Here is an 18,602-nt window from a genome sequence, read left to right on the forward strand (position 1 = left end):
GTGGGCGGAACACAGAATATCATACCGGGTCCGAGAGATCGATTCAAGACAAAGTCATGGCCTCTCTTATTAATGGCGAGTGAGAGCGGCCAAGAGTGCAGCCGAACGCCCCGACTACCTGGTACATTTACGTGAACCACATTTCGACATCTGCCTTATTTCGATACTTTTTTTTGCCCACTCTGTATGCAAACATGAAGAACAATGCCGACTAGCTACCGTGGTACAATCATCCATAATCATTTTTCGTCTTCATCTTACAAGGTGTACATGAGAGCTCCAAGCTCAGCCCGTCATCCAGGCAGCAGCCCTTCTGGCGCCAAACGTGGTGGCCAGGCGCAGTCCACTCGAGCCCATGGGGAAGTAGCTGACTAGGTACCAAACAAGGCAAGCCAGTTGGATGACAGCCGAGATCAAGGTCAAAATGGTGCTGTGAAGCTATGTCGGAGTCAGCCGGCGTGCTTTCGCCTCGTAATGATGACAACGTCATGGAACTTACACCGAGAGAGAAGTACATGGAAAGCCCAAGCGATCCGAAGTAGGCAGCAGTGAAAGGCAAACGCTGGCCGGAGACAAGGTGTTTCACGTACGCCATCGGGCCCATGACGGCCGCGAAGGACGCCAGGAACAGGAGGGAGCCAAGTGTCCATCTGGAAAATGAGAATGTTAGCAACAGGTACGCAACTCGAAGATGGCGAACGCGAACGCCGTATCAACGCTAAGCCCTCCGAGAGTCCTCATCACGCCGTTCGATCACCGGATAAGGTGTTCATAACTAGCTCGCCATGCAAGATCATCTGGCATGAAAGGCGGGTAGATAGAGAGGGGCAAGGCTACATTCGGGTACGGCATAATAGGTACCGATCCAAACACACCTTTGTCGATCTGCCGCGCCGGCAACTAGCCGGGTTGATAAGCACCCGTGGGGTGATCCTCCACAGAAGCACGGAAGAGAGCAGAATCGCTTACGACGAGGCAAAGGGCAGAGATTGGAGAGAAAAGGGAGCGAGGAAACTCACAGAATCACAAACTTGCGCGGCCGCACCGCTACTACCGGGAACAAGGCGAAGCAGATGACGAAGCAGGCAAGGGCGCCCAGGTTGCAGGCACCAAAAATGAGTAAACGATCCCATCGACTCACTGGAAGTGGAATATACAACGTTAGCATGGCTGTTCCGGAGAAGATGAAGCGGACACGACAACACCACCTCGTAAACCCGCCTGCTCACATGGCAATCCGAGACATGGGAAATCCACAACTAGAGGCCATGCCAGTTGCAGGGGAGCTGGAAGCTCAAGGATGAAGCTGCCAGAGGTGGTGGGACGGCGAAAGCATACAGACGAAATGACTCACGCGTTGCGAAGCCCTCCTCCTCTTCCCTCCTGTTGGCAGCAGGCAGAGGCGCGCCGGCGCCCTCGGTTGTTGGGAGCTGGATATAGCTGTTGTTTCCAAAGGGGTTAAGGGACTTGATCGAAGACATGAGACCGGACTGTTGCGCCGTATTGACGGGCACGTCCTGGTCCCGTCTTGACCAACCCAGTGAGTTCATCGAGTCTCTGAAAGAAGCGGACGCCATCGTAACGGTGGGATATGGGAGCCGAGAGATGCAACTATGACGTGCTAGACGCAGGTGTCGTTACTCCCGCGGAAACCAGATAAATAGCAAAAGATGCACGCAAGAGCGGGAGCGTCCTCTCTGTGCGTCGAGCAGTATGTGGTCAAGTGACAGGCGGCCCTTGACAGTATCGGGGGCAGTCCGCTCGGAGTCGAGTTGCGGAAAGGCTGCTATTGGGTGGAGAGCGATTTCGGGGTGGCCTCCGTCGAGGGTGCTGGGAGAGCACGGGAGTAGATGACTGGTATAGCGCGGCAGATGAGCGTTAGGAAGACGGGTGTTGAGCTGCTTCTCCACAGCCAAGATGGTCAGCTTGGTTGATATACAGGGTCATGGCCCATGATGGAGGGGGAGGGTCGGAAGGCGCATACGATTAAATGTGCACAAGAAGGTGGGCTATTGAGAGACCACCTGTTCGGTTTGTGATGCGACGTAGGCTGGTCTTGATCTCTTGGTGGTGGCCTAGTGTCCGCGCGTACCGCACCGTGTCGTAATAACGTAAGTCTCAGAGGCAGACGCAAAGACGAAGGCGAAGGCGAAGGCGAAAAGGCAAACGGCGAACGGCCTGAGGATGGAGGGGGGCTAAGGCGGCTGGTACACGAGGTTGATAGCTTGATGAAGGGGGTGGGGAGGTGATGGAACGGGACGGAGGTTGAGAGAGAGGCAGTCTGGCAGAGGAAGCAAGGCAGGGTGAGCTTGAGAATGTCTCAGAGCGAAGCAGCGCAGGTGTACCAGGTGCGGTTGAATTCGGCCAATCAGCGGCTGCATCCTTCCCCGGACACACAGACCACCTGTCGGCTGGAAGTACGTACCCATGATCCCCCGAAACCCGGTCTTTCAGCCAACCAACACAGCCACCAGCGTTATCGAATTTCTGGTCCAGCACCTCACCACACACTCACCTTGAGACCTCGACACACTTGAGAACATCCAGTTTCATTTCCTCAGAGTCTGGGTGGGTCCACAAGGTCATTCTTATCCTTAATCGGCAGCACATGATTGGAAGCCTTCCCCTACTCCACACCCAACCCGACCTTCCAGAGGCGCTTTGCAACCTTTACATTGGCGCAAGAACCGCGATTCTGACAGGTTTACCATCTTCTACGTCGTTGATACAGTGCGGCTGCAGCTCTGAGACTTGCTGCTGGTAGCCGTGCAGGAGGGGGAAAGTCGAGGCCGCATCGAGTAGGTGAAGGCCACTTGGGGTAGGATTGCCGCCGGCACTCACTGCGGAGCGGGCGATCACATCTTGGCCAGGGGTGGGTTTTCCCAGCAGATATTCGTCCTATTATGCCGTAATGGTGGTGGTGATGATCTGAAGAGGAGTAGAACGCTTGGGAGACAATGTTTGGGATATTTGTCACTGCCGCTGGCGCCGCCCATCTAATCACGATACTCTTCAGATGTTGAACCAAGTTCGCATGTATCTTGCGTCAAGAGCCCAAGTTACACACAGTATGTGTACGCCACAGGGGACAAGGCTCGAGAGTGGTGCTTGACATCACGGCGGCGGCCTCTCGATTGTCTAAGGTGCTTGCCAGACAGAGGCATGAGGGTGTGTGTGTGCATGTGTGTGTGCTACCCCAAACGGGATATACCCAAGATATCAATGTATGCGACAAGACGGCGGTCAGGCTCTTTGTCTTTCTGTTAAGCGAGTTATAGTCAAGGCAGAAGGCGATAAGGCAAAGGTTGGAGGCGGTGAAGATGTTTGCACCCGTTCCAGATGTCGCGAGTTTCCAAGCTTCTGGCACACACAAGTCTTGTATCGACCTGGTGTGATATCTCAGATTCGCGGATAAGAGCTCTCCCTTCCATGCCTGAACTGAATGCCAACAAGCCGACATCTTGGGCGTCGACAAGGCTTCTCCTAGTGAGAATGTGTTTGCTGGCGGGGTTCGCGCAGGGCTCCAGAGCTACGTCGTCCAACTAGAAGTCAAGCCGGCCATGGACCATGAGCGCCATGGGTAAGGTGTTCTGCGGGGTGAATCGAAAATTGGTTTCTAAACAAGGCAATGCGAAATGAGACAGAATCCCATATCTAAGCCAAGGGCATTCTGGGGCGTTTCTGGCCTCGGGTTCCTGGCCGGGCAGTCTAGGAGCCATGGAGCAGCCCAGTTTTAGATGAGTTCGTGATGTCTTCTTTTGAGGGAAAGCCAGACATTTCAAGTGCATGACCACCTTATTCCTGCCGATCCTTAAGCAGGTCCCGATGAGCGTCGTGAGTCGTCGCGGCCGGCGCGGGTCCAGTAGGTGGGTTAGTTGTCTTAGCCGTCTGACTTGGAGGCATCACGGGGTCCGGGCTGCCCTCCATCTCATCCCGACTCGGACCAAGAGGCTGGCAAAACGTCCCGGTGAGGATAGAATGGGGGTGCCACCCCCGGAATATGGGACGAGTCAGGAGATGCAAGTGAAGTGACAAGCCTCATCCAGATGATATACGGAGTAGTGTCTGTTAATAGAAGGCGGCCTTGATATAAATGCTAGCGCGTTTCCCTCTGTACCGGGGAGAGAGAGAGAAAGGAGGAGGAAAGAAGAGAAGAGGAAACGATTGAGCAAACACAATCTCAAACAACAGAAACGACCGAATCTCGACTCTCGAGTTACGTGGGAAAACACAAATCAAGAGGAGGTAGGTGGAGATGCCCCGTTCTGGGAGTTGGCAAACGAAACAGAACAGACAGCACCCAAGAGGGAAACGAGAGTTGACAAGGGAGGACAGAAACAACCAGCCGAGATCCGGACCCAATACCCAATACCCAATACCAATGCATCAGAGGTCCCAAAGTTCCTTACCTTTACCTCGACTCACCGACGCACAGACCATCGATACAAGACACAGTAGGAACGCTCTCATTCGTACCAATACAGGCTCACCATCGCAACTTGTCAACACCGACCTAGACGCTGGGATAGTAGAGCAAAGAGACCAGGACGTACGAAGTAGATAATACCTACCTACCTACCTTACGCACAGTCGGACATCACCGCCCGGGTTCTCTGGAAAGTTGGAACGTTTGAACGTAAACTTGGTCACTGCTTAGTGATCCCGAATACGTTTGCGCGAGTTATCCAAGATTTCCCAAGCCGCCGGGTCCGAAACCCCTGCGCAACGGCGTCGACAATTCGGGGAGCTCTCACTCCGGTCTTTTCTCAGAGGAGAGCACGTTGAGTCCGTCTCGCCGACGACCCTGTTCCTTCTTTGCTTCTGGACCGACCGGGAGCTTTGCTCCAGACATCGGCAGGCCGAAACCTAATTTTGCCTACAGCGCCAGCAAATAACGGCGACGCTTGGAGCGACAGCAATCAACCCACTTACGCAGTAGGTCCTATTTCGAGAGAGAAGTACTCTGTACTATTCTCTGTACTCCGTACCTACCTCTCCAAACCAAGTTGGAAAGAACCTAAGGCAACGCGTTCTGCCTGCCTGCCTCTTCTATCTTGCTCAAGACACTGTCTTGTTCCCTGCTTTTCCGCGCAAGAAATCACATCTGTGTCTACGACACTACCCTGATATACCTTACCTTGCTACGAACACCAACCTCACTCACCTTCGCCCTAGCAGTGTGCGAAAAGACGCGCATCTAGCGATCGACAGGGATCACCGCTCACTACCACTCCGAGCCGGTTTCCGACTCCCATCTTGGCCCTTTCTCCTCTGCAGGCTTCTCCAACTCTCCAGTTGCACCTGTGGACCTTTACGGTGTACCCGCACACAGGCCGCATTCCCCACGGAGGAATTATTTCGTCCTACCTGGAACAAACACTCCCAAAAAACCGCCCCCAACCAACAATACAGGAGACCCCAGAAACCGCTGCACGTCAACCGCACCGCTTTCCCGGGAACTACCTATCCAAGTGAGTAAACGCCACTTCACTTTCACATCAGACATTATTCAAACTAACCGCCCGGTGTTTTTGCGTTGAAGATCCAGAGAGAAAGACATACTCGGTCACTCCCTTTTCCTTCTCCTCCTTCTCCTCAACAAGGTTGGTACACTGCTTTGCGCATCCTCCAATCCCCTTCCCCTTCCTTATAATGTAGCCTTCCTCACCCCCCTCGTTGAGTTATATTCCACGACTCAGCCTCACAGCCGCTTCTTCCGCCACACATTTATTATACATGGCATCCCCGCCCTCTTCCGTTCACTCTCCTTGCATCGCATCCATTCACTTGCTCTTCTCTACCTCCCTTGTTCCTTTCACTCCTGTGTCGCGGATATCATATCTGACTGGCTCAAATCCAAGCAGTCGACTGTCACTGTAAAGGGTCCGACAGCCACCGCAGCAAAGAATCCCACCTGTCTCCGACCCGTCCGAACCGGCGGCAACCCATTTCGTCCGTCGCACTTTCTCACGCACTCTCGAGCGTCACCGCCAATACTTCAATCCGCCATCCCGCCTACCTATACTAGTGGGCACTTCACAGCAAGCAAGCAGACCAGGAAGCAAGCATCAGCAGTGCCAAGTACGGTAGCAATACCAAGAAATCAGCACACCATCTTTTCCTGGTATTGGACCCCTCCCTTCTCTTTCTATCGACAAGAGCTCCTTTCCACCACCACCACCACCACCACCACCATTATCCTCACGCTCACCTCTATTTCCTTCTTGTGCAACGTCAAGCGTCAGGCGGAAAGCCGAGCCAAAGCGTTGTTCCCGTCACCTCTCGAAAGGAACAGCAGCTACCGTGTAAAGTCGGGAGACTGACCTGGGTGAATATTACCCACCACCCATATTCTTCTGTAAGTCAGCATCCGTGTCCCATCACTGCACCTCGTCCGTTCTCCTTCGCGTTGCTCTTATTCCCTTTTCGCCCCTCGGCCCACGGACCGGACTGCAGACATGTCATGCTCGATAACACAAGCACACCTCGAGGTCCTGAACCACAAGTTGTCTTGTCCCATCCTGGCAAACCCTGCCTGCTGTGAACCCCTTCACGACCCCTTGTCTCTGGGCCTGGATCACCCAAGCCTTGAGGCGTGCTTCACACCGTCAAAAGTATCCGTATTCATTCCAGCAGAGGTGTTCTAACCTCCCTTGCAGCGGACGCGTCCCATTTTTATTTCTGAGCAGACGCAAAAGACGCTGCACCTCCGTCACCAACCAAAGATAACTTCACCGACACGAGCTTTACCTTTTCGCTCCCCCACAGCTTTGGTAGAGGTAAGGTGAAGCCGAAGAGGGCCCTCCCCAGCCCCAGTCCCAGTCCCCGTCCGTCCCCGTCCCCGATTCTTCTTTCCCCCCAAACCTACCTTACCTTACTCACCTTAAGGTACCTCAAGTACAAGGTACTTGGGTACCCCTCGCCTCTTCCCCCGCCCTCGCCCTCGGCGTCTGGCATCGGTCTCCCGCATGGGCTTTCCTTAGCACCCCTCCCATGTACGAAGTACGGATAATCGTGCACTTTAACAAATACTTGACACTACACACGTCCTTCTCGTTCAACACAGTCCTAAGCTAATTATTCCCCAGCCCAGTCCAGTGCAGCCGTAGCGCCCAGCCCCGAGGCTCCTACACCAACTTCTTACTCATACCTACTTTCGCTCACCCGCAGCCCGCATCGCACCGCCTGCGCACCACACTACAAACCCCCGACTCCCCGACAACGCATTTCCATCGCAACTTGTCAAGACTCAACTCTCTCCTTCTTCTTCTCCTTCTCCTCCTCCTCCTTCACCTCACTCCAAGACTCGACAAACACTTGGTCTTCTATCGCTTGTCTCCGCTCCTGCGAACCAACAGGCAGCGATTTCCTGCTCATCTTTATACACTTGTGCGACAGGCGACCTAGATCGCAAACCTTGCCTCGCTTACTCCCACACTCTCGCACTCTCAGTCTCTTTCGCGCGCACACACATACGCACCCCTCTTAACCGCCTTTCGGCTCGCTACCATCTACGACGCCGGCTTCCCTTACTTAGGACGCCATCCCCGCACCTTCCATATCACTCTAGTGAATGCCCGTGTAACAACGGTTTTGTGTGCTGTCGACCAACATTACATATTCCCGGCATTTTCCCTTTTGCTCGGTGAGTCAGTCCTGCCTTGGTCGCGCCCTCCTCCTCATACTCGCATTCCTCTCCCGCTCGCTCTCCCTGCCTGTTTTGCCTAGGTGGCGTTCAAAACTGCCTGCGCCTGTGCGGAGAATATCCGCATATACAATCCCCGGTTCGTGTCTGCCCGACAGGAAAGTAAAACTGCGCGCAGCGAACCTCGGAGCACCTTTGATTTGCGCAACCTGACCATCATATTCGGTCGCAACGCTGACGAGTCAACTCACTACAGCTCTAACCTCTCCGGGTCAAACTTTCTCGAATCATTCCAGCATAACAGCGCAGCCTGCAACTACGCTTCTTGACGAAAGAGGCGGTGTGAGCACTACAAGGTCAGCGAGACCTCGCATCATCGCCGATCAGCATATCCTTGAGGCGGATTCAAATCAACGCCGTGTCAACAGTACACACAATGGCACAGCACGGCTTCGGCCAGTTCAACGGTGGCCACGGTGGAGGTGGTGGCGGCAGCATCGATCCCAACGACTTGGCCATGGGCGGAAACTATGGATCATCCTACTCCAACAACTACAACTCCAACTCGGGGAACACAAATGGGTTTTCGAGCGGCTCTGCCCTCTTCGGAGACGATGAGCTACTCGACGGCCTCGGAAGCCCGACCGAACAGCCGCTACATGGCCACGGCCAGGACTTTGGTAGCGGAATGTCAAACATGGATATGGGCTTCAACCAACCCATATACGGCTCTCATCATGGCCTAGACCAAAATCACATCAACGGCTACTCCAACACCCCCGACGGTGACCCCATTCAAAGCCCTTTTGTGCACAGCTTCAACAACTCGGGATTCGCCCAGATGCACCACCGCCAGGCCCTCGGCACGTCGCTTCAGTCTCCCATCTCCTACTCGGGCTCGCCCTTGGCTGGGTCGGACCTCACTGGTGATGCTGCCGAGACCAACTACCTCAACGCCAAGAACAGAGCTAGAATGGCACAAGCTATGCAACGGAAGAGCTCATCTTCCAACACTCGCAGCCCCATGACTCCCAAGTCAGCAATGCACTCGGTACCCATGGCAACCCAGGAGTCTACTGGCTTCGGTCCTCAATCCATCCGGGCTCAAGGCATGCATGAGAAATCACCATCAGGAGGCCAGTGGATGCAGACCCCATCGGGAAGCATGGCGGCGTCATATGGCTCTGGCTTCTCGTCGCCTATTCAACCCGGCCTCGCTCAGCTCAACGAGGTCATGATGAAGGGTGGCACATCGATGCCCGCAAAGCTGGGGGCTCAGCCAGGTGGTGCGGTTTCCTCTCAAGAGATGAAGCGCAAGCGGCGTCGAGAATCTCACAACCTTGTCGAGCGACGACGCCGAGACAACATCAACGAGAGAATTCAAGATCTCAGCAGACTAGTTCCCGCCCATCGTTTGGAGGATGAGAAGATCCGCAAGATGATTCAGAACGGCACCCCGCTCTCGCCTACATTGTCCGGCATTTCCAACCCCTCTCAGGCCACTTCGGGTCTTGCTGGTCCTGGCGCACGCCGCGCAGCTGGCGCAACAGGCAATATCACGACCGGCCTCCCCCTCGAGGACAAAGACAAGGGTCCCAACAAGGGAGACATTTTGAATGGCGCAGTCAGCTGGACGAGAGATCTAATGTGGATGTTGCATCTGAAGTTGCAGCAGCAGGAGGAGTTGATGAACGCCATTGCGGAACTCGGCGGTCATTTTCCATTTGAGCTCACTGAGGATGAGAAGCGTATGCAAACCGAGTTGATGGAAGCCATCTCCAAGAACGAAGTTCCAGGATACTCTCGCACGACCGGGTCTGGTCTCCGGGTACCCCATCACACCGACTTCCGCGGCGAGCCCATGAATGGCTCAGGCAATGTTGGTGACGGCACTTCTGTCAGCCCTGGCGCTACCAACGGCACCGGTCTCGCCAACGATCTCAACGCCGGCAGCGAATTTTGGAATGATCCGGATGATGACGACAGTGGTCCGACCTCGCTGAACTTCAAGGAGGAAGACGAGTTCGGCATGGACCTGACACAGTAGGACGGATTGTTAGAACCCATGACGATTTCCCCGTCGTCTTCATTCTGATCCTACCATGGTCATCTTCTCCTTTCAAGTTCCCGCTCTTTTTATGCATTCGCGCAGCCATGGTATCTTTGTTGCATCCAAGCGCGTTGGGGCGGTCAAGGATTTCGGTGGGCGACGGCGTTGAGAGGTCTCTTTTCAGTTACATGGGCGGCCAAAGGCTTACCAACAGCCAGTGAAGCACAACGTGGAGGAATGAGATGTGTGTTTTGGTCGAGCCGGCTCGGGGTTTGCTTTTTTCAGGTTTTTAAGGTTTTCATATTTCGTTTCTGTTTTCTGGGTTTTTCAAGCATCATCATCATCTATCGGGAGACGTGATACCTCTGGGTCCGGACGGGCATTGCACAAGGTCTTTTCTTTTCTTTTTAGGTCATCTCTAATTCGCAGGGCGGGTGGGCATGGGGGATGGTTCGCGGGTTCAATATCTTTCAGGCAATCCTTTCCCCCCACAATTGTTCTTACTCCCTCTCCTGGAATTATTTCTACAAATCTCTTCTCTCAATGCTTACACGCAGTCTCAGGTTCAACACATCTGCTTGGGATCCCTTGGTTTTGTTGGTTGGTTGTACCTTGGCGTGATTTATCTTCCAGATTTCGCGTGTCCATTTGGCGTTTGGCATGTCAGGGGAAAGTAGCTTCCACCTGCTTGCTGCCTCATTTTCCCGCATACATACAATGATACCCTCCCTTCCTTTCCTTGACGTACAAACGGCTGGCCTGCCGTACGTTCTTCTACGTGATCACACTAGCACAGTGCCGCGATTCATCTCTCTTCCCATGCTCTCCCCATGTCCGAGACTACTATCAGTCTGCATATCGTGAACTGTCCCTTGAAACCTGTTCATTACATGCGATGACGTGCGAGTGACCACACGCCTACCAGTGCCTCACACAGAGCAAATGCTCACTCATCGCCGTCAGCAGGTTCCATGCCTCCTTACGCTTCATGTCTTCCTGCAACGCGATCCTCTCCAGTGCTGTTTGCCCGTTGAAATACTTCCACATGGCCTGCCACGCCTTGGCGACCTTGGGATCCTTGAATCGCTTGCCGATGGCCGCGAGGTAGAGGGACTCCTTGCCCGTCGCCTTCTTGGCATCTACGATGATGTAGGGGGGCATTCGCGCCAGATGCGGCGCCTCGTTGGTTGAGGGGTGATCCGTCGCCGTGGGCGGTAGCTTGCGCGCGTGCGCCGTGGCCTTTTCGGCCGCCTCGCGCTGCGTCTTCTCTGCGATACGTTCTAGCCGTGCCTTTTCTGCCGTTTGCTCAATGTGCGACGGGATGTAGGTCGCGATACCGCTGCCGAAACCGCCACTTCCACTGCCACCACTGCTGCTCCCTGTCTCAGACTTCCCGTCTGCCACGTCGATTGCTGAGCCACTCAGTGGATTGCTGGTACTGAGGGAGGAAGCACTCTCGGCCTTGCGCAATTCATCGCTTTCTAGCTTGTGCTCGACTTCGTAGATTATCTCGGGCCAGACAACAACGTAGGCGAATGTGCACAGTTGAGTCACCCATGCACCACGCATGAGCCACGCGAGCATAGCGAGGTACGTGGGCCGATGAGCTTTACTCGGGCAGTAGTGTTTGTATGACCTCGGCGCGTAAGATAGCTCGGCAAGGAAGTTGGTGAGCGGCGGTGCGAGTGGGAACGTCTTTTGCCACTCGAGGCTTGCCCTAGAGAGGTTACGGGTGTCGCAATTCGGCGACATGATGTATGTGTCACGGGCATGGAGGGGTGGAATCGCGATAGCACGCCGCCAGAATATGAAGTGTTGCGCGTACTTGCGCACCTGGCTCAAAGTCAAGACGTTGCTCTGGCCTACTTGATAGAAACTGAACGAGCATTAGCACGAGTACATGGTGGGTCTTAGAGGGCTTTCACTACTTACGATTGCGTTGGCTTCGACAGTCGGGCGAACTCGACCATGGCTACAGTACTCGGATCCAAATCTGCCTGTAATTCAGCAATGATCTTCTTCTCGTCGCCCATCAGCAAGAGGGCAAAGTTGCGGTCCAAGAAACCTGGCTCGTCTAGGGTATCTTCGCCGATGAATGAATTGGCAGTCGTCAGCCAGAGGCCTCTCTGTTCTGTCTGTCCATAGTTGTGCAAGTCCGTAACGTAAAACGGCACGGGAATCTGCACAGAGGGCGTGACTGGGCCCAGTGCTGTATCGAGCTGAAGGGCCGCAATCTTATTCTGGGAAACGGCCTCGTAAATGTCTTGGACGGCAGCCGCGAGAGATGATGTCTGTAGAATCTCGTCCCATAGCAGACTCATTTTACGCCCTGTATTAATGTCAGCACCTTTCATCCGATGGTGCCACGTAACCTGGCTTACTATCTTCTCGTCCCTTGTCCTTCAGGGCTGAGATACGTTTCGACTCTTTCCACACGAATTCACTTCGCTGCTGGCAGTACTTAAATGCCTTGTTGATCTTCTTAATGATGTTGAGATAGAGTGTCTCGATGAGTTCTTTGGCCTCATGTTTCTTCGGGTTCAGAAAGAACACCAGATTGAACATAGTCATGGACGCCCGCTTGTCGTCAGGCTCGTCTTGCTGGGGTTGTTCTTCCTCCTTGAAATCATTTTGCGACGCCTCGGCGCCCTTGGAGGCATCTTCATTATCCTCATTTGGGTCGAAGTCGACAAATACCGCCGATTCCTCCGTACGCACAGACTTGGATCTCTCTGACTTGGCTTTCTTGTTCTTCTTCTTCTTCTTCCAGGTCCCACTCTCGGGGACGTGGATGGGATAAGAAACACAGAATAAGGGGTCCAGAGAGAGTTGGAAGAGCTTCTTGTGATACGCTCTCCCTGGGGTCAGAATGCTGGCGAGATCTTTGGTAGGAAACCCAGCCACATGCTCCCATGGGACGATTTGCGTACCATCTTCGGTGATTAAGTGATCATCTCCGGCAGTCCATTGCTGAAGGTCGTCGGCGTTAGCATCGGAGTCGAGGGATGCTGAGCCGGGCGCATTAAGACGCTCCAGTAAGATATCATCATACTCGGCCGAGCCGTCGGCTGGCTCATGACTTTTGGAGTGCGCGTTGGGCGGCAAGACAGTGGGTGGATAATGGAAGACGAAGTTGGGACCATCACGAGACCTGTTGATGACCAGCGCTACGGCCAAGAAGTTGGACGGATTCGGGAGCACGGGCGGCGCCATTTCGGAAGCGATAAGAGATCCAATAGCGTTTATGAAAGCTTATGACAGGGCGGTCAAAGGCTCCAAGATGTCAACGGTGCCGTGCCCGGCGATCATCACTCACAAGTCCTTACTGTGGCGGCTATGTTGCAATGAGAGTCGACAAAACCTGGGCTTGGGTTGATGCGCCAGAGGAACTGGCAGTCCGCATTCCATGAGACTCAGACCAGCAGGGCGGGAGTGGTACATGCGGCTGTTTGTCGTGGCTGGACCGTAGATGGGATGAGATAGGTCGCGGGTTCGATCCGATCTGCTGTAGTAAGCCCGAAGTTGGATGAGGATGGTGGCTGGATCGTAGGAAGTCGATGAGCACAGCCAATAGAGGTCAATGCCCGCGGTACGTACCTGTACAAACGGCTCAGCAGCCACCGGAAGGTGCAAGGTGGTCCGAGCACCGCCGGTCTGGCCCCGTTTCCTTCCTCGACGGCACTTCAAGGTGGGGTTGAGGCTCTCAAGGTTTCGGCTGAAGGCAGGAGTGAGGAGCGGGCAACCGGCAAGCCCCGTCAGACCTCAGTACATCAACGGTTCAGTGGGCTTCTCCTAAGATGCCTAATGCGAAAATGCGAGCTTGAACCTTTCGCTATCGCATGTTCTTGGTTGGAGTCATAAGTTTTAAGCCAGGCCAGAGGTGTGGCTCATTTAGGGAATTGAGGATGCATAGGTATTAGGTAGCCGGTTCGAAGCAAAAGATGAGACACGACACCCGACTGTAGTTCGCGATCAGGATGCTCAGGCCGGGTTGGACTTGATTAGACTGCAGGAGACGAGAGACACAGAGTCGGTGAGCCCTCTTCTAAGGCAGCCTAAGGCAGGCAGCCCTCAGCCTGTGGCTTGAGTGAAGATAACGGTGCATCAAGGGAATGCACCTCTGCGACGGTCAGGTACGAAACGAACGCTCGTTGCATAGCGAAATTGGTTCCCGAACCCGGTTTACTAACCAGTACATAGTAAAGGTACGACATTCGAAGTTACATTGTAGAGATGGTGAGTCGATACGGGTTTCCGCGCTGATCATGACTGGGGAAAGAGGCGAGTACAGTAGGCACGCTGTAGAAGCCCCAGAGAAGGTGGTGCTCTAAGGTACGGATACATTAGGCTCAGCTCCAACGATGACGGAATTCCAGCGTGGCTCCTGGGAATCGGAAACAAGTATTGGATGGACTGAATGAGGGGAAGCTCTTGAGACGGTCCAGCGGCTGGGTCCTGCGATCCAATCCAGGCTCGTCAGGCCGTTGTGGCTGTCGCACTGCATTGCCGAGCAGCTGCAAGACCCTTGGATGCCACTGCTATGGACTCTTGAAAGAACCCAATGCTTGTGGTAAGGTAGGTACATTATGGTACGGGTTTAGTGTAGACCATCCAATTGCCCGAGGTGTGGAGGGGGAGGGGAACAGGACTTGGGGAAAGAGAGGCAACAATGACGGTAAGGGCGCCTCTCAGTCGTTGTGGTTGTTTCGGACCCCCATCCATTTCCTCGTGCCTACCTACCCATCTAATCTAATCACGAATACCTTACATAGTTACCTAAGGTACTCCGTAGACTACCTTAGGTACGTAAGGTCTGAGCAACTGAGATGGACAGCAGCGTACCTTGGTTCCTTCTCCTCGGTGCCTATGCCGTGACGCTCGTGACACGCGTCCTGCGTCCTGTGCAGAAACAGAGACAAGGCCAACAAACAAGGGCAAAGTCACTCCAGGTTGAGCTTTTGCTTGAGGTCTGTCCTTGCTAGCGAAGGCGTTGTTGGGAAAAAAGCGCCCGCGGGAGCGCCCCGGTCCCCCAATCACAACGGGTTCCCACTGCGGCACTGCCCCCCGCTCAGAGAGACCCTGAACATGAAGATTGAAAATCTGCTCCATCAAAAGCTCTTTTCCTGTGCCCGTCAGGAGTACGCGCATACTAAGTACACCCGGGAAACTAATGGTGAAATCGGGGGTCTGGAAGAAAGGGAAGGTACACAGTAGAGGCAGGCCCACTCATGTGGCGGTCGTAAGTCGAGCAAGGCACGAGGTAATTGGCTTGTTCTGTGAGTGCGGTATCCATAAGGTCCCTGAAGGTGGAAAGTGGAAAGTGGGAAGTTGCTCTGTTCTGCACCTTCTTCACATGCTCTCGCTCCGTCTCTGTGTCTCTCTGTGTCTCTGTCCAGTGTCCACAGTCCCTTCTTCCTTCTGATTTTCTTCCTCGATTCGTTGACCGACGACAAAAGAAGATTAGCCACTCGCACATACCGTAATTTCCCCAACGCGAATCTCACTTTAGACTACCAAACGCACCACATCATTCCAAGAGCCACTGCCACCTACCACTTGGGTGCTCCCTAAAAGATACTGCCTTTTTCTTTCACACCTTGGGGATCCGCACGAGGAAGGAAAAAGGTCTCGTGCTCGGCCACCATTATCTCGACGGCGCCAATCCCAAACCCAATACCCCCTCGTCCTCATCTTTTCCCAATATCAATCCGACAATACCCACCTTCCTCTCTTCCCACTCCTGCTTCTTCTTCCTACACACCTGAACCACCAACATATCGACCTACTACTATCCGTATCTCGCTTTGGCCATAGCCTTCTGCACCTCTCCTCTCCTCTCCTGAACAGCCTCGCTATCCTCACTACCCCTTGACGTCTCGCAGACAGCCGTGAGCCCCTTTCTGCCATCATCCAGAGTGCCAAGGTCGCACAACACCAGCGACTGAACAAACCGCCGAATTCCACAGGGGCCTCCTCATCCAGCAATTGACCTCTTCGGTATTGTCCCTGCCCTTTCGACATACCCATCCCTTCCTTCGCCCACGTAGTTCGGTCATCCCTTCGGTCAAATCATGACCCAAGGTGCAAGCAACGGCCACCCAAACGGGTCGGCGCTGCCCCATGTCCGAACACTTCCCCTTTTCTACGACAGCGAAGACTCTCAGCAATCTGCGACTAGTCTAATCCTGACTGTTCGACCAGACTGGGCCTCCGACGACTCCAACATCGAATTCGTTCGCTTCACCGACGGCATCACCAATACCCTACTCAAAGCCATCAACAAGCGAAAGGGCTGGTCCAAGGAGGATATAGACAGAGAGGCCATCTTGTTGCGCGCGTATGGAAATGGAACCGCTGTCCTCATCGACCGCGAGCGCGAAGCTCAGAACCATGAACTTCTCATGAAGCACGGCCTTGCCCCCGAATTGCTCGCCCGATTCCAGAATGGCATGCTCTACCGATTTATCAAGGGCAGCGTCACAGCCCCGGAGGACCTGAGGAAGCCACACATCTATCGAGCCGTCGCCAGCAGGTTAGCGCAGTGGCACGCGACTGTGCCCTGCATTACACACCAGACATCTACCAATGGCAACGCCAAGGGCCACGATCAGGACCTGAATGCCATCATCGAGAACGCTGCACCTGGGAAGCCTGTGCCGAACCTATGGTCAGTGATGCAAAAATGGATTTTGGCCCTGCCCAGCGATACACAGGTCCAGAGGGAGAGACAAGACAAGCTGCAGAAGGAGTTTGAATACATTGTGGAGGAGTTCAGCCAACGCCCCGGTCTAGGTGTTGATGGCGTAAGTCACGTAGAGCTGCCAAGATCCTATACAGTTGCTAATGGTTATCTCGTAACAGCTAGTTTTTGCCCATTGCGATTTGCTGAGCGGCAACGTGATCGTGTTACCGAGTACCCAACCCGCCAAAGGCCCCAAGAAGGAGGCTACAGTGACGTTCATCGACTACGAGTATGCCACGCCGTCACCAGCCGCGTTCGATATCGCCAACCACTTGGCCGAGTGGGGTGGATTCGACTGCGACTACAACTTCATGCCTACCCAGTCCCAGCGTCGAGAGTTCATTGAGGAGTACATTCGCTCGTTCTACAAATACTCCGAGAACAACACAAATGTTGATGTCGAGGCGGAGGTCCGAAAGCTCACACACGAGGTGGACCTATTCCGTGGCGTGCCGGGGTTCTATTGGGGCATCTGGGCTTTGATCCAAGCCGTCATCTCGGAGATCGACTTTGATTACGCCTCGTATGCGGAAACGCGCCTCGCCGAGTACTGGGCGTGGAAGGAAGAGAAAGAGGGTACCAGAGCCGCGGCCGGCAAAGAGAAGCCCCTGCGTGAGAGACGCTGGGAGCAACTGGAGTGAAGTGCAAGCTTTGGTACCATCGGACTTGATTCGGCAGGCTATGGAGATCTGAAGGCAGCTAGTCCCAGAGGGACAAAACAGAGAGGGAGAAAATAAGCTTGCCAGGGATGGGGGGTTTTTTTTTTTCTTTTTGGGCGAGGAAAGGTTTCTGGACGTCCACCTCAACTGCGAAACAGAAATGGATTGAAGCAAGCGAAGCATAATATCAGTACGGGCCGGCGTCATTCAACATGAGCTCGACGAAGGCCGGGACAGAGCTCCGGGGCGTTTGGGGGAGGGGTTAGACGGGAGTTTTCTTCATATATAATCCATCAAATAGTCTATCGAGACAGTGGGAGTATCCATTGATACTGTGTATTAATACCGTGTAATCGATATCGAGAATCGCCCGAGCAGCCAGCAAAGGCAGAAATAAAAAACAAATAATCCATCAAATACCACGTAAAGAACGAGAGTTAGGAGAAACAAAAAACTGGCTTTCCTGACCAACAAAAGAAATATCAATTTGGAAAGGAAAAATGGGATTCGGGCTACATGGAGTGAGATACCTCAGATAATGAAGATACGGACGTACCTGGTAACTAAGTAGTGTACTTGGATCGAAGAAAATGCTGCTGAGCTGCCAAGGAGATCATACTTTCAGTCTCCTGCGCTAGGCGACCCCAAGAAAGCCTCCAAGAACGACTCCAAGACGAGACTGACTCCAAGTCTCCAACCCAGAGTTGGACCCGATTAAGACTGAAGTCCGAGAAACATGTTTGGCAGCAAGGTATTATCAATAGCCCACCCCTCGTGGCCCCCCGAACTGGGCCCAGGATACCCGACGGTCCCCTTTCCGGGCGAGCAGACGACGGCAACCTACCTCAAACCCCCCCTCCCCCTGGACCCCCCGTTTGGCCCCCAAAATCCAAACCGTCTTACCAGCCACACGGATTGAATTGGGCGCGCTGTGGGCCATAGCCGCTGGACGGAAGCTCAGAGCTCTCTCTCTACATAGCTGCGCATCTAGGTAATCCGTATGGTCTATCCGTACCTACGCAGTATCCAACCTCTGGTACTCCATACAGTGTACAGTATCCACCGTCTGTCCATTTGCCTGCCGCGAGTCAAGTAAGTGGATAAGAACTGCTGCAATAGAGTCAGTATTGAAAAATACAAAAAAAAAAAAAGCAACATATGTGGCCCGCAGCGTCATATGTGTGTGTGTGTGTGTGTGTGTGTGTGTGTGTGTGTGTGTAATATCTGCGAGCTGCAAGCACATGCTAAAATCGAGGAAATTCTGCCCACCTTACCCGTCTTTGTACCTACCCGTATTACTTCGTACTCTGTCAGTCTGTATGTGTACGGACCACCCTGCCCTAGAATGGAACGCACTCACCCCTTCCAAGCTCCCGTTTGGGAGGAAACACCTGTTTCGTGCTTGACCCAATTGAGCCATGATGCGAACAGATTCGAGCATTCGTGCCATAATTACCGAGCTAGCTACGCATCAGCGGTCTCTGCTATTCTTGCTGAATCATATGT

General features: G+C 53.8%; 8 protein-coding genes across 8 annotated transcripts; 5 read left to right on the forward strand and 3 right to left on the reverse strand.

Moving 5' to 3' along the window:
• Window positions 1–285: 285 nt before the first annotated feature.
• CABS01_16168 (uncharacterized protein) lies at window positions 286–1,577 on the reverse strand (the record flags this gene model as incomplete). Its single annotated transcript, XM_060549500.1, has 4 exons — window positions 286–438; window positions 500–650; window positions 1,020–1,140; window positions 1,355–1,577. 4 exons carry the CDS (start codon window positions 1,575–1,577, stop codon window positions 286–288), a joined length of 648 nt encoding a protein of 215 aa, XP_060390129.1.
• A 1,965-nt stretch (window positions 1,578–3,542) lies between these two features.
• On the reverse strand, window positions 3,543–3,902 carry CABS01_16169 (uncharacterized protein; the record flags this gene model as incomplete). Its single annotated transcript, XM_060549501.1, has 1 exon — window positions 3,543–3,902. A coding segment is annotated over one exon (360 nt), but the record flags the coding sequence as incomplete, so codon positions are not given.
• Window positions 3,903–8,081: 4,179 nt separating this feature from the next.
• Window positions 8,082–9,692, forward strand: CABS01_16170 (helix-loop-helix DNA-binding domain-containing protein; the record flags this gene model as incomplete). The annotated part of the gene is made up of 1 exon (XM_060549502.1): window positions 8,082–9,692. The coding sequence occupies one exon, from the start codon at window positions 8,082–8,084 to the stop codon at window positions 9,690–9,692; it is 1,611 nt and encodes a 536-aa protein (XP_060390131.1).
• Window positions 9,693–9,939: 247 nt separating this feature from the next.
• On the forward strand, window positions 9,940–10,416 carry CABS01_16171 (uncharacterized protein; the record flags this gene model as incomplete). The annotated part of the gene is made up of 1 exon (XM_060549503.1): window positions 9,940–10,416. A coding segment is annotated over one exon (477 nt), but the record flags the coding sequence as incomplete, so codon positions are not given.
• Window positions 10,417–10,613: 197 nt separating this feature from the next.
• CABS01_16172 (uncharacterized protein) lies at window positions 10,614–12,908 on the reverse strand (the record flags this gene model as incomplete). The annotated part of the gene is made up of 3 exons (XM_060549504.1): window positions 10,614–11,571; window positions 11,628–12,024; window positions 12,077–12,908. The coding sequence occupies 3 exons, from the start codon at window positions 12,906–12,908 to the stop codon at window positions 10,614–10,616; spliced, it is 2,187 nt and encodes a 728-aa protein (XP_060390133.1).
• Window positions 12,909–15,766: 2,858 nt separating this feature from the next.
• On the forward strand, window positions 15,767–17,078 carry CABS01_16173 (choline/ethanolamine kinase; the record flags this gene model as incomplete). Its single annotated transcript, XM_060549505.1, has 2 exons — window positions 15,767–16,498; window positions 16,557–17,078. The coding sequence occupies 2 exons, from the start codon at window positions 15,767–15,769 to the stop codon at window positions 17,076–17,078; spliced, it is 1,254 nt and encodes a 417-aa protein (XP_060390134.1).
• Window positions 17,079–17,832: 754 nt separating this feature from the next.
• On the forward strand, window positions 17,833–18,015 carry CABS01_16174 (uncharacterized protein; the record flags this gene model as incomplete). Its single annotated transcript, XM_060549506.1, has 2 exons — window positions 17,833–17,883; window positions 17,926–18,015. The coding sequence occupies 2 exons, from the start codon at window positions 17,833–17,835 to the stop codon at window positions 18,013–18,015; spliced, it is 141 nt and encodes a 46-aa protein (XP_060390135.1).
• Window positions 18,016–18,337: 322 nt separating this feature from the next.
• Window positions 18,338–18,502, forward strand: CABS01_16175 (uncharacterized protein; the record flags this gene model as incomplete). Its single annotated transcript, XM_060549507.1, has 1 exon — window positions 18,338–18,502. The coding sequence occupies one exon, from the start codon at window positions 18,338–18,340 to the stop codon at window positions 18,500–18,502; it is 165 nt and encodes a 54-aa protein (XP_060390136.1).
• Window positions 18,503–18,602: the final 100 nt, after the last annotated feature.

The sequence above is a fragment of the Colletotrichum abscissum genome (assembly GCF_030869225.1).
Source record: "Colletotrichum abscissum strain IMI 504890 chromosome Unknown Scaffold_84.1, whole genome shotgun sequence".
NCBI classification, from domain to species: domain Eukaryota; kingdom Fungi; phylum Ascomycota; class Sordariomycetes; order Glomerellales; family Glomerellaceae; genus Colletotrichum; species Colletotrichum abscissum.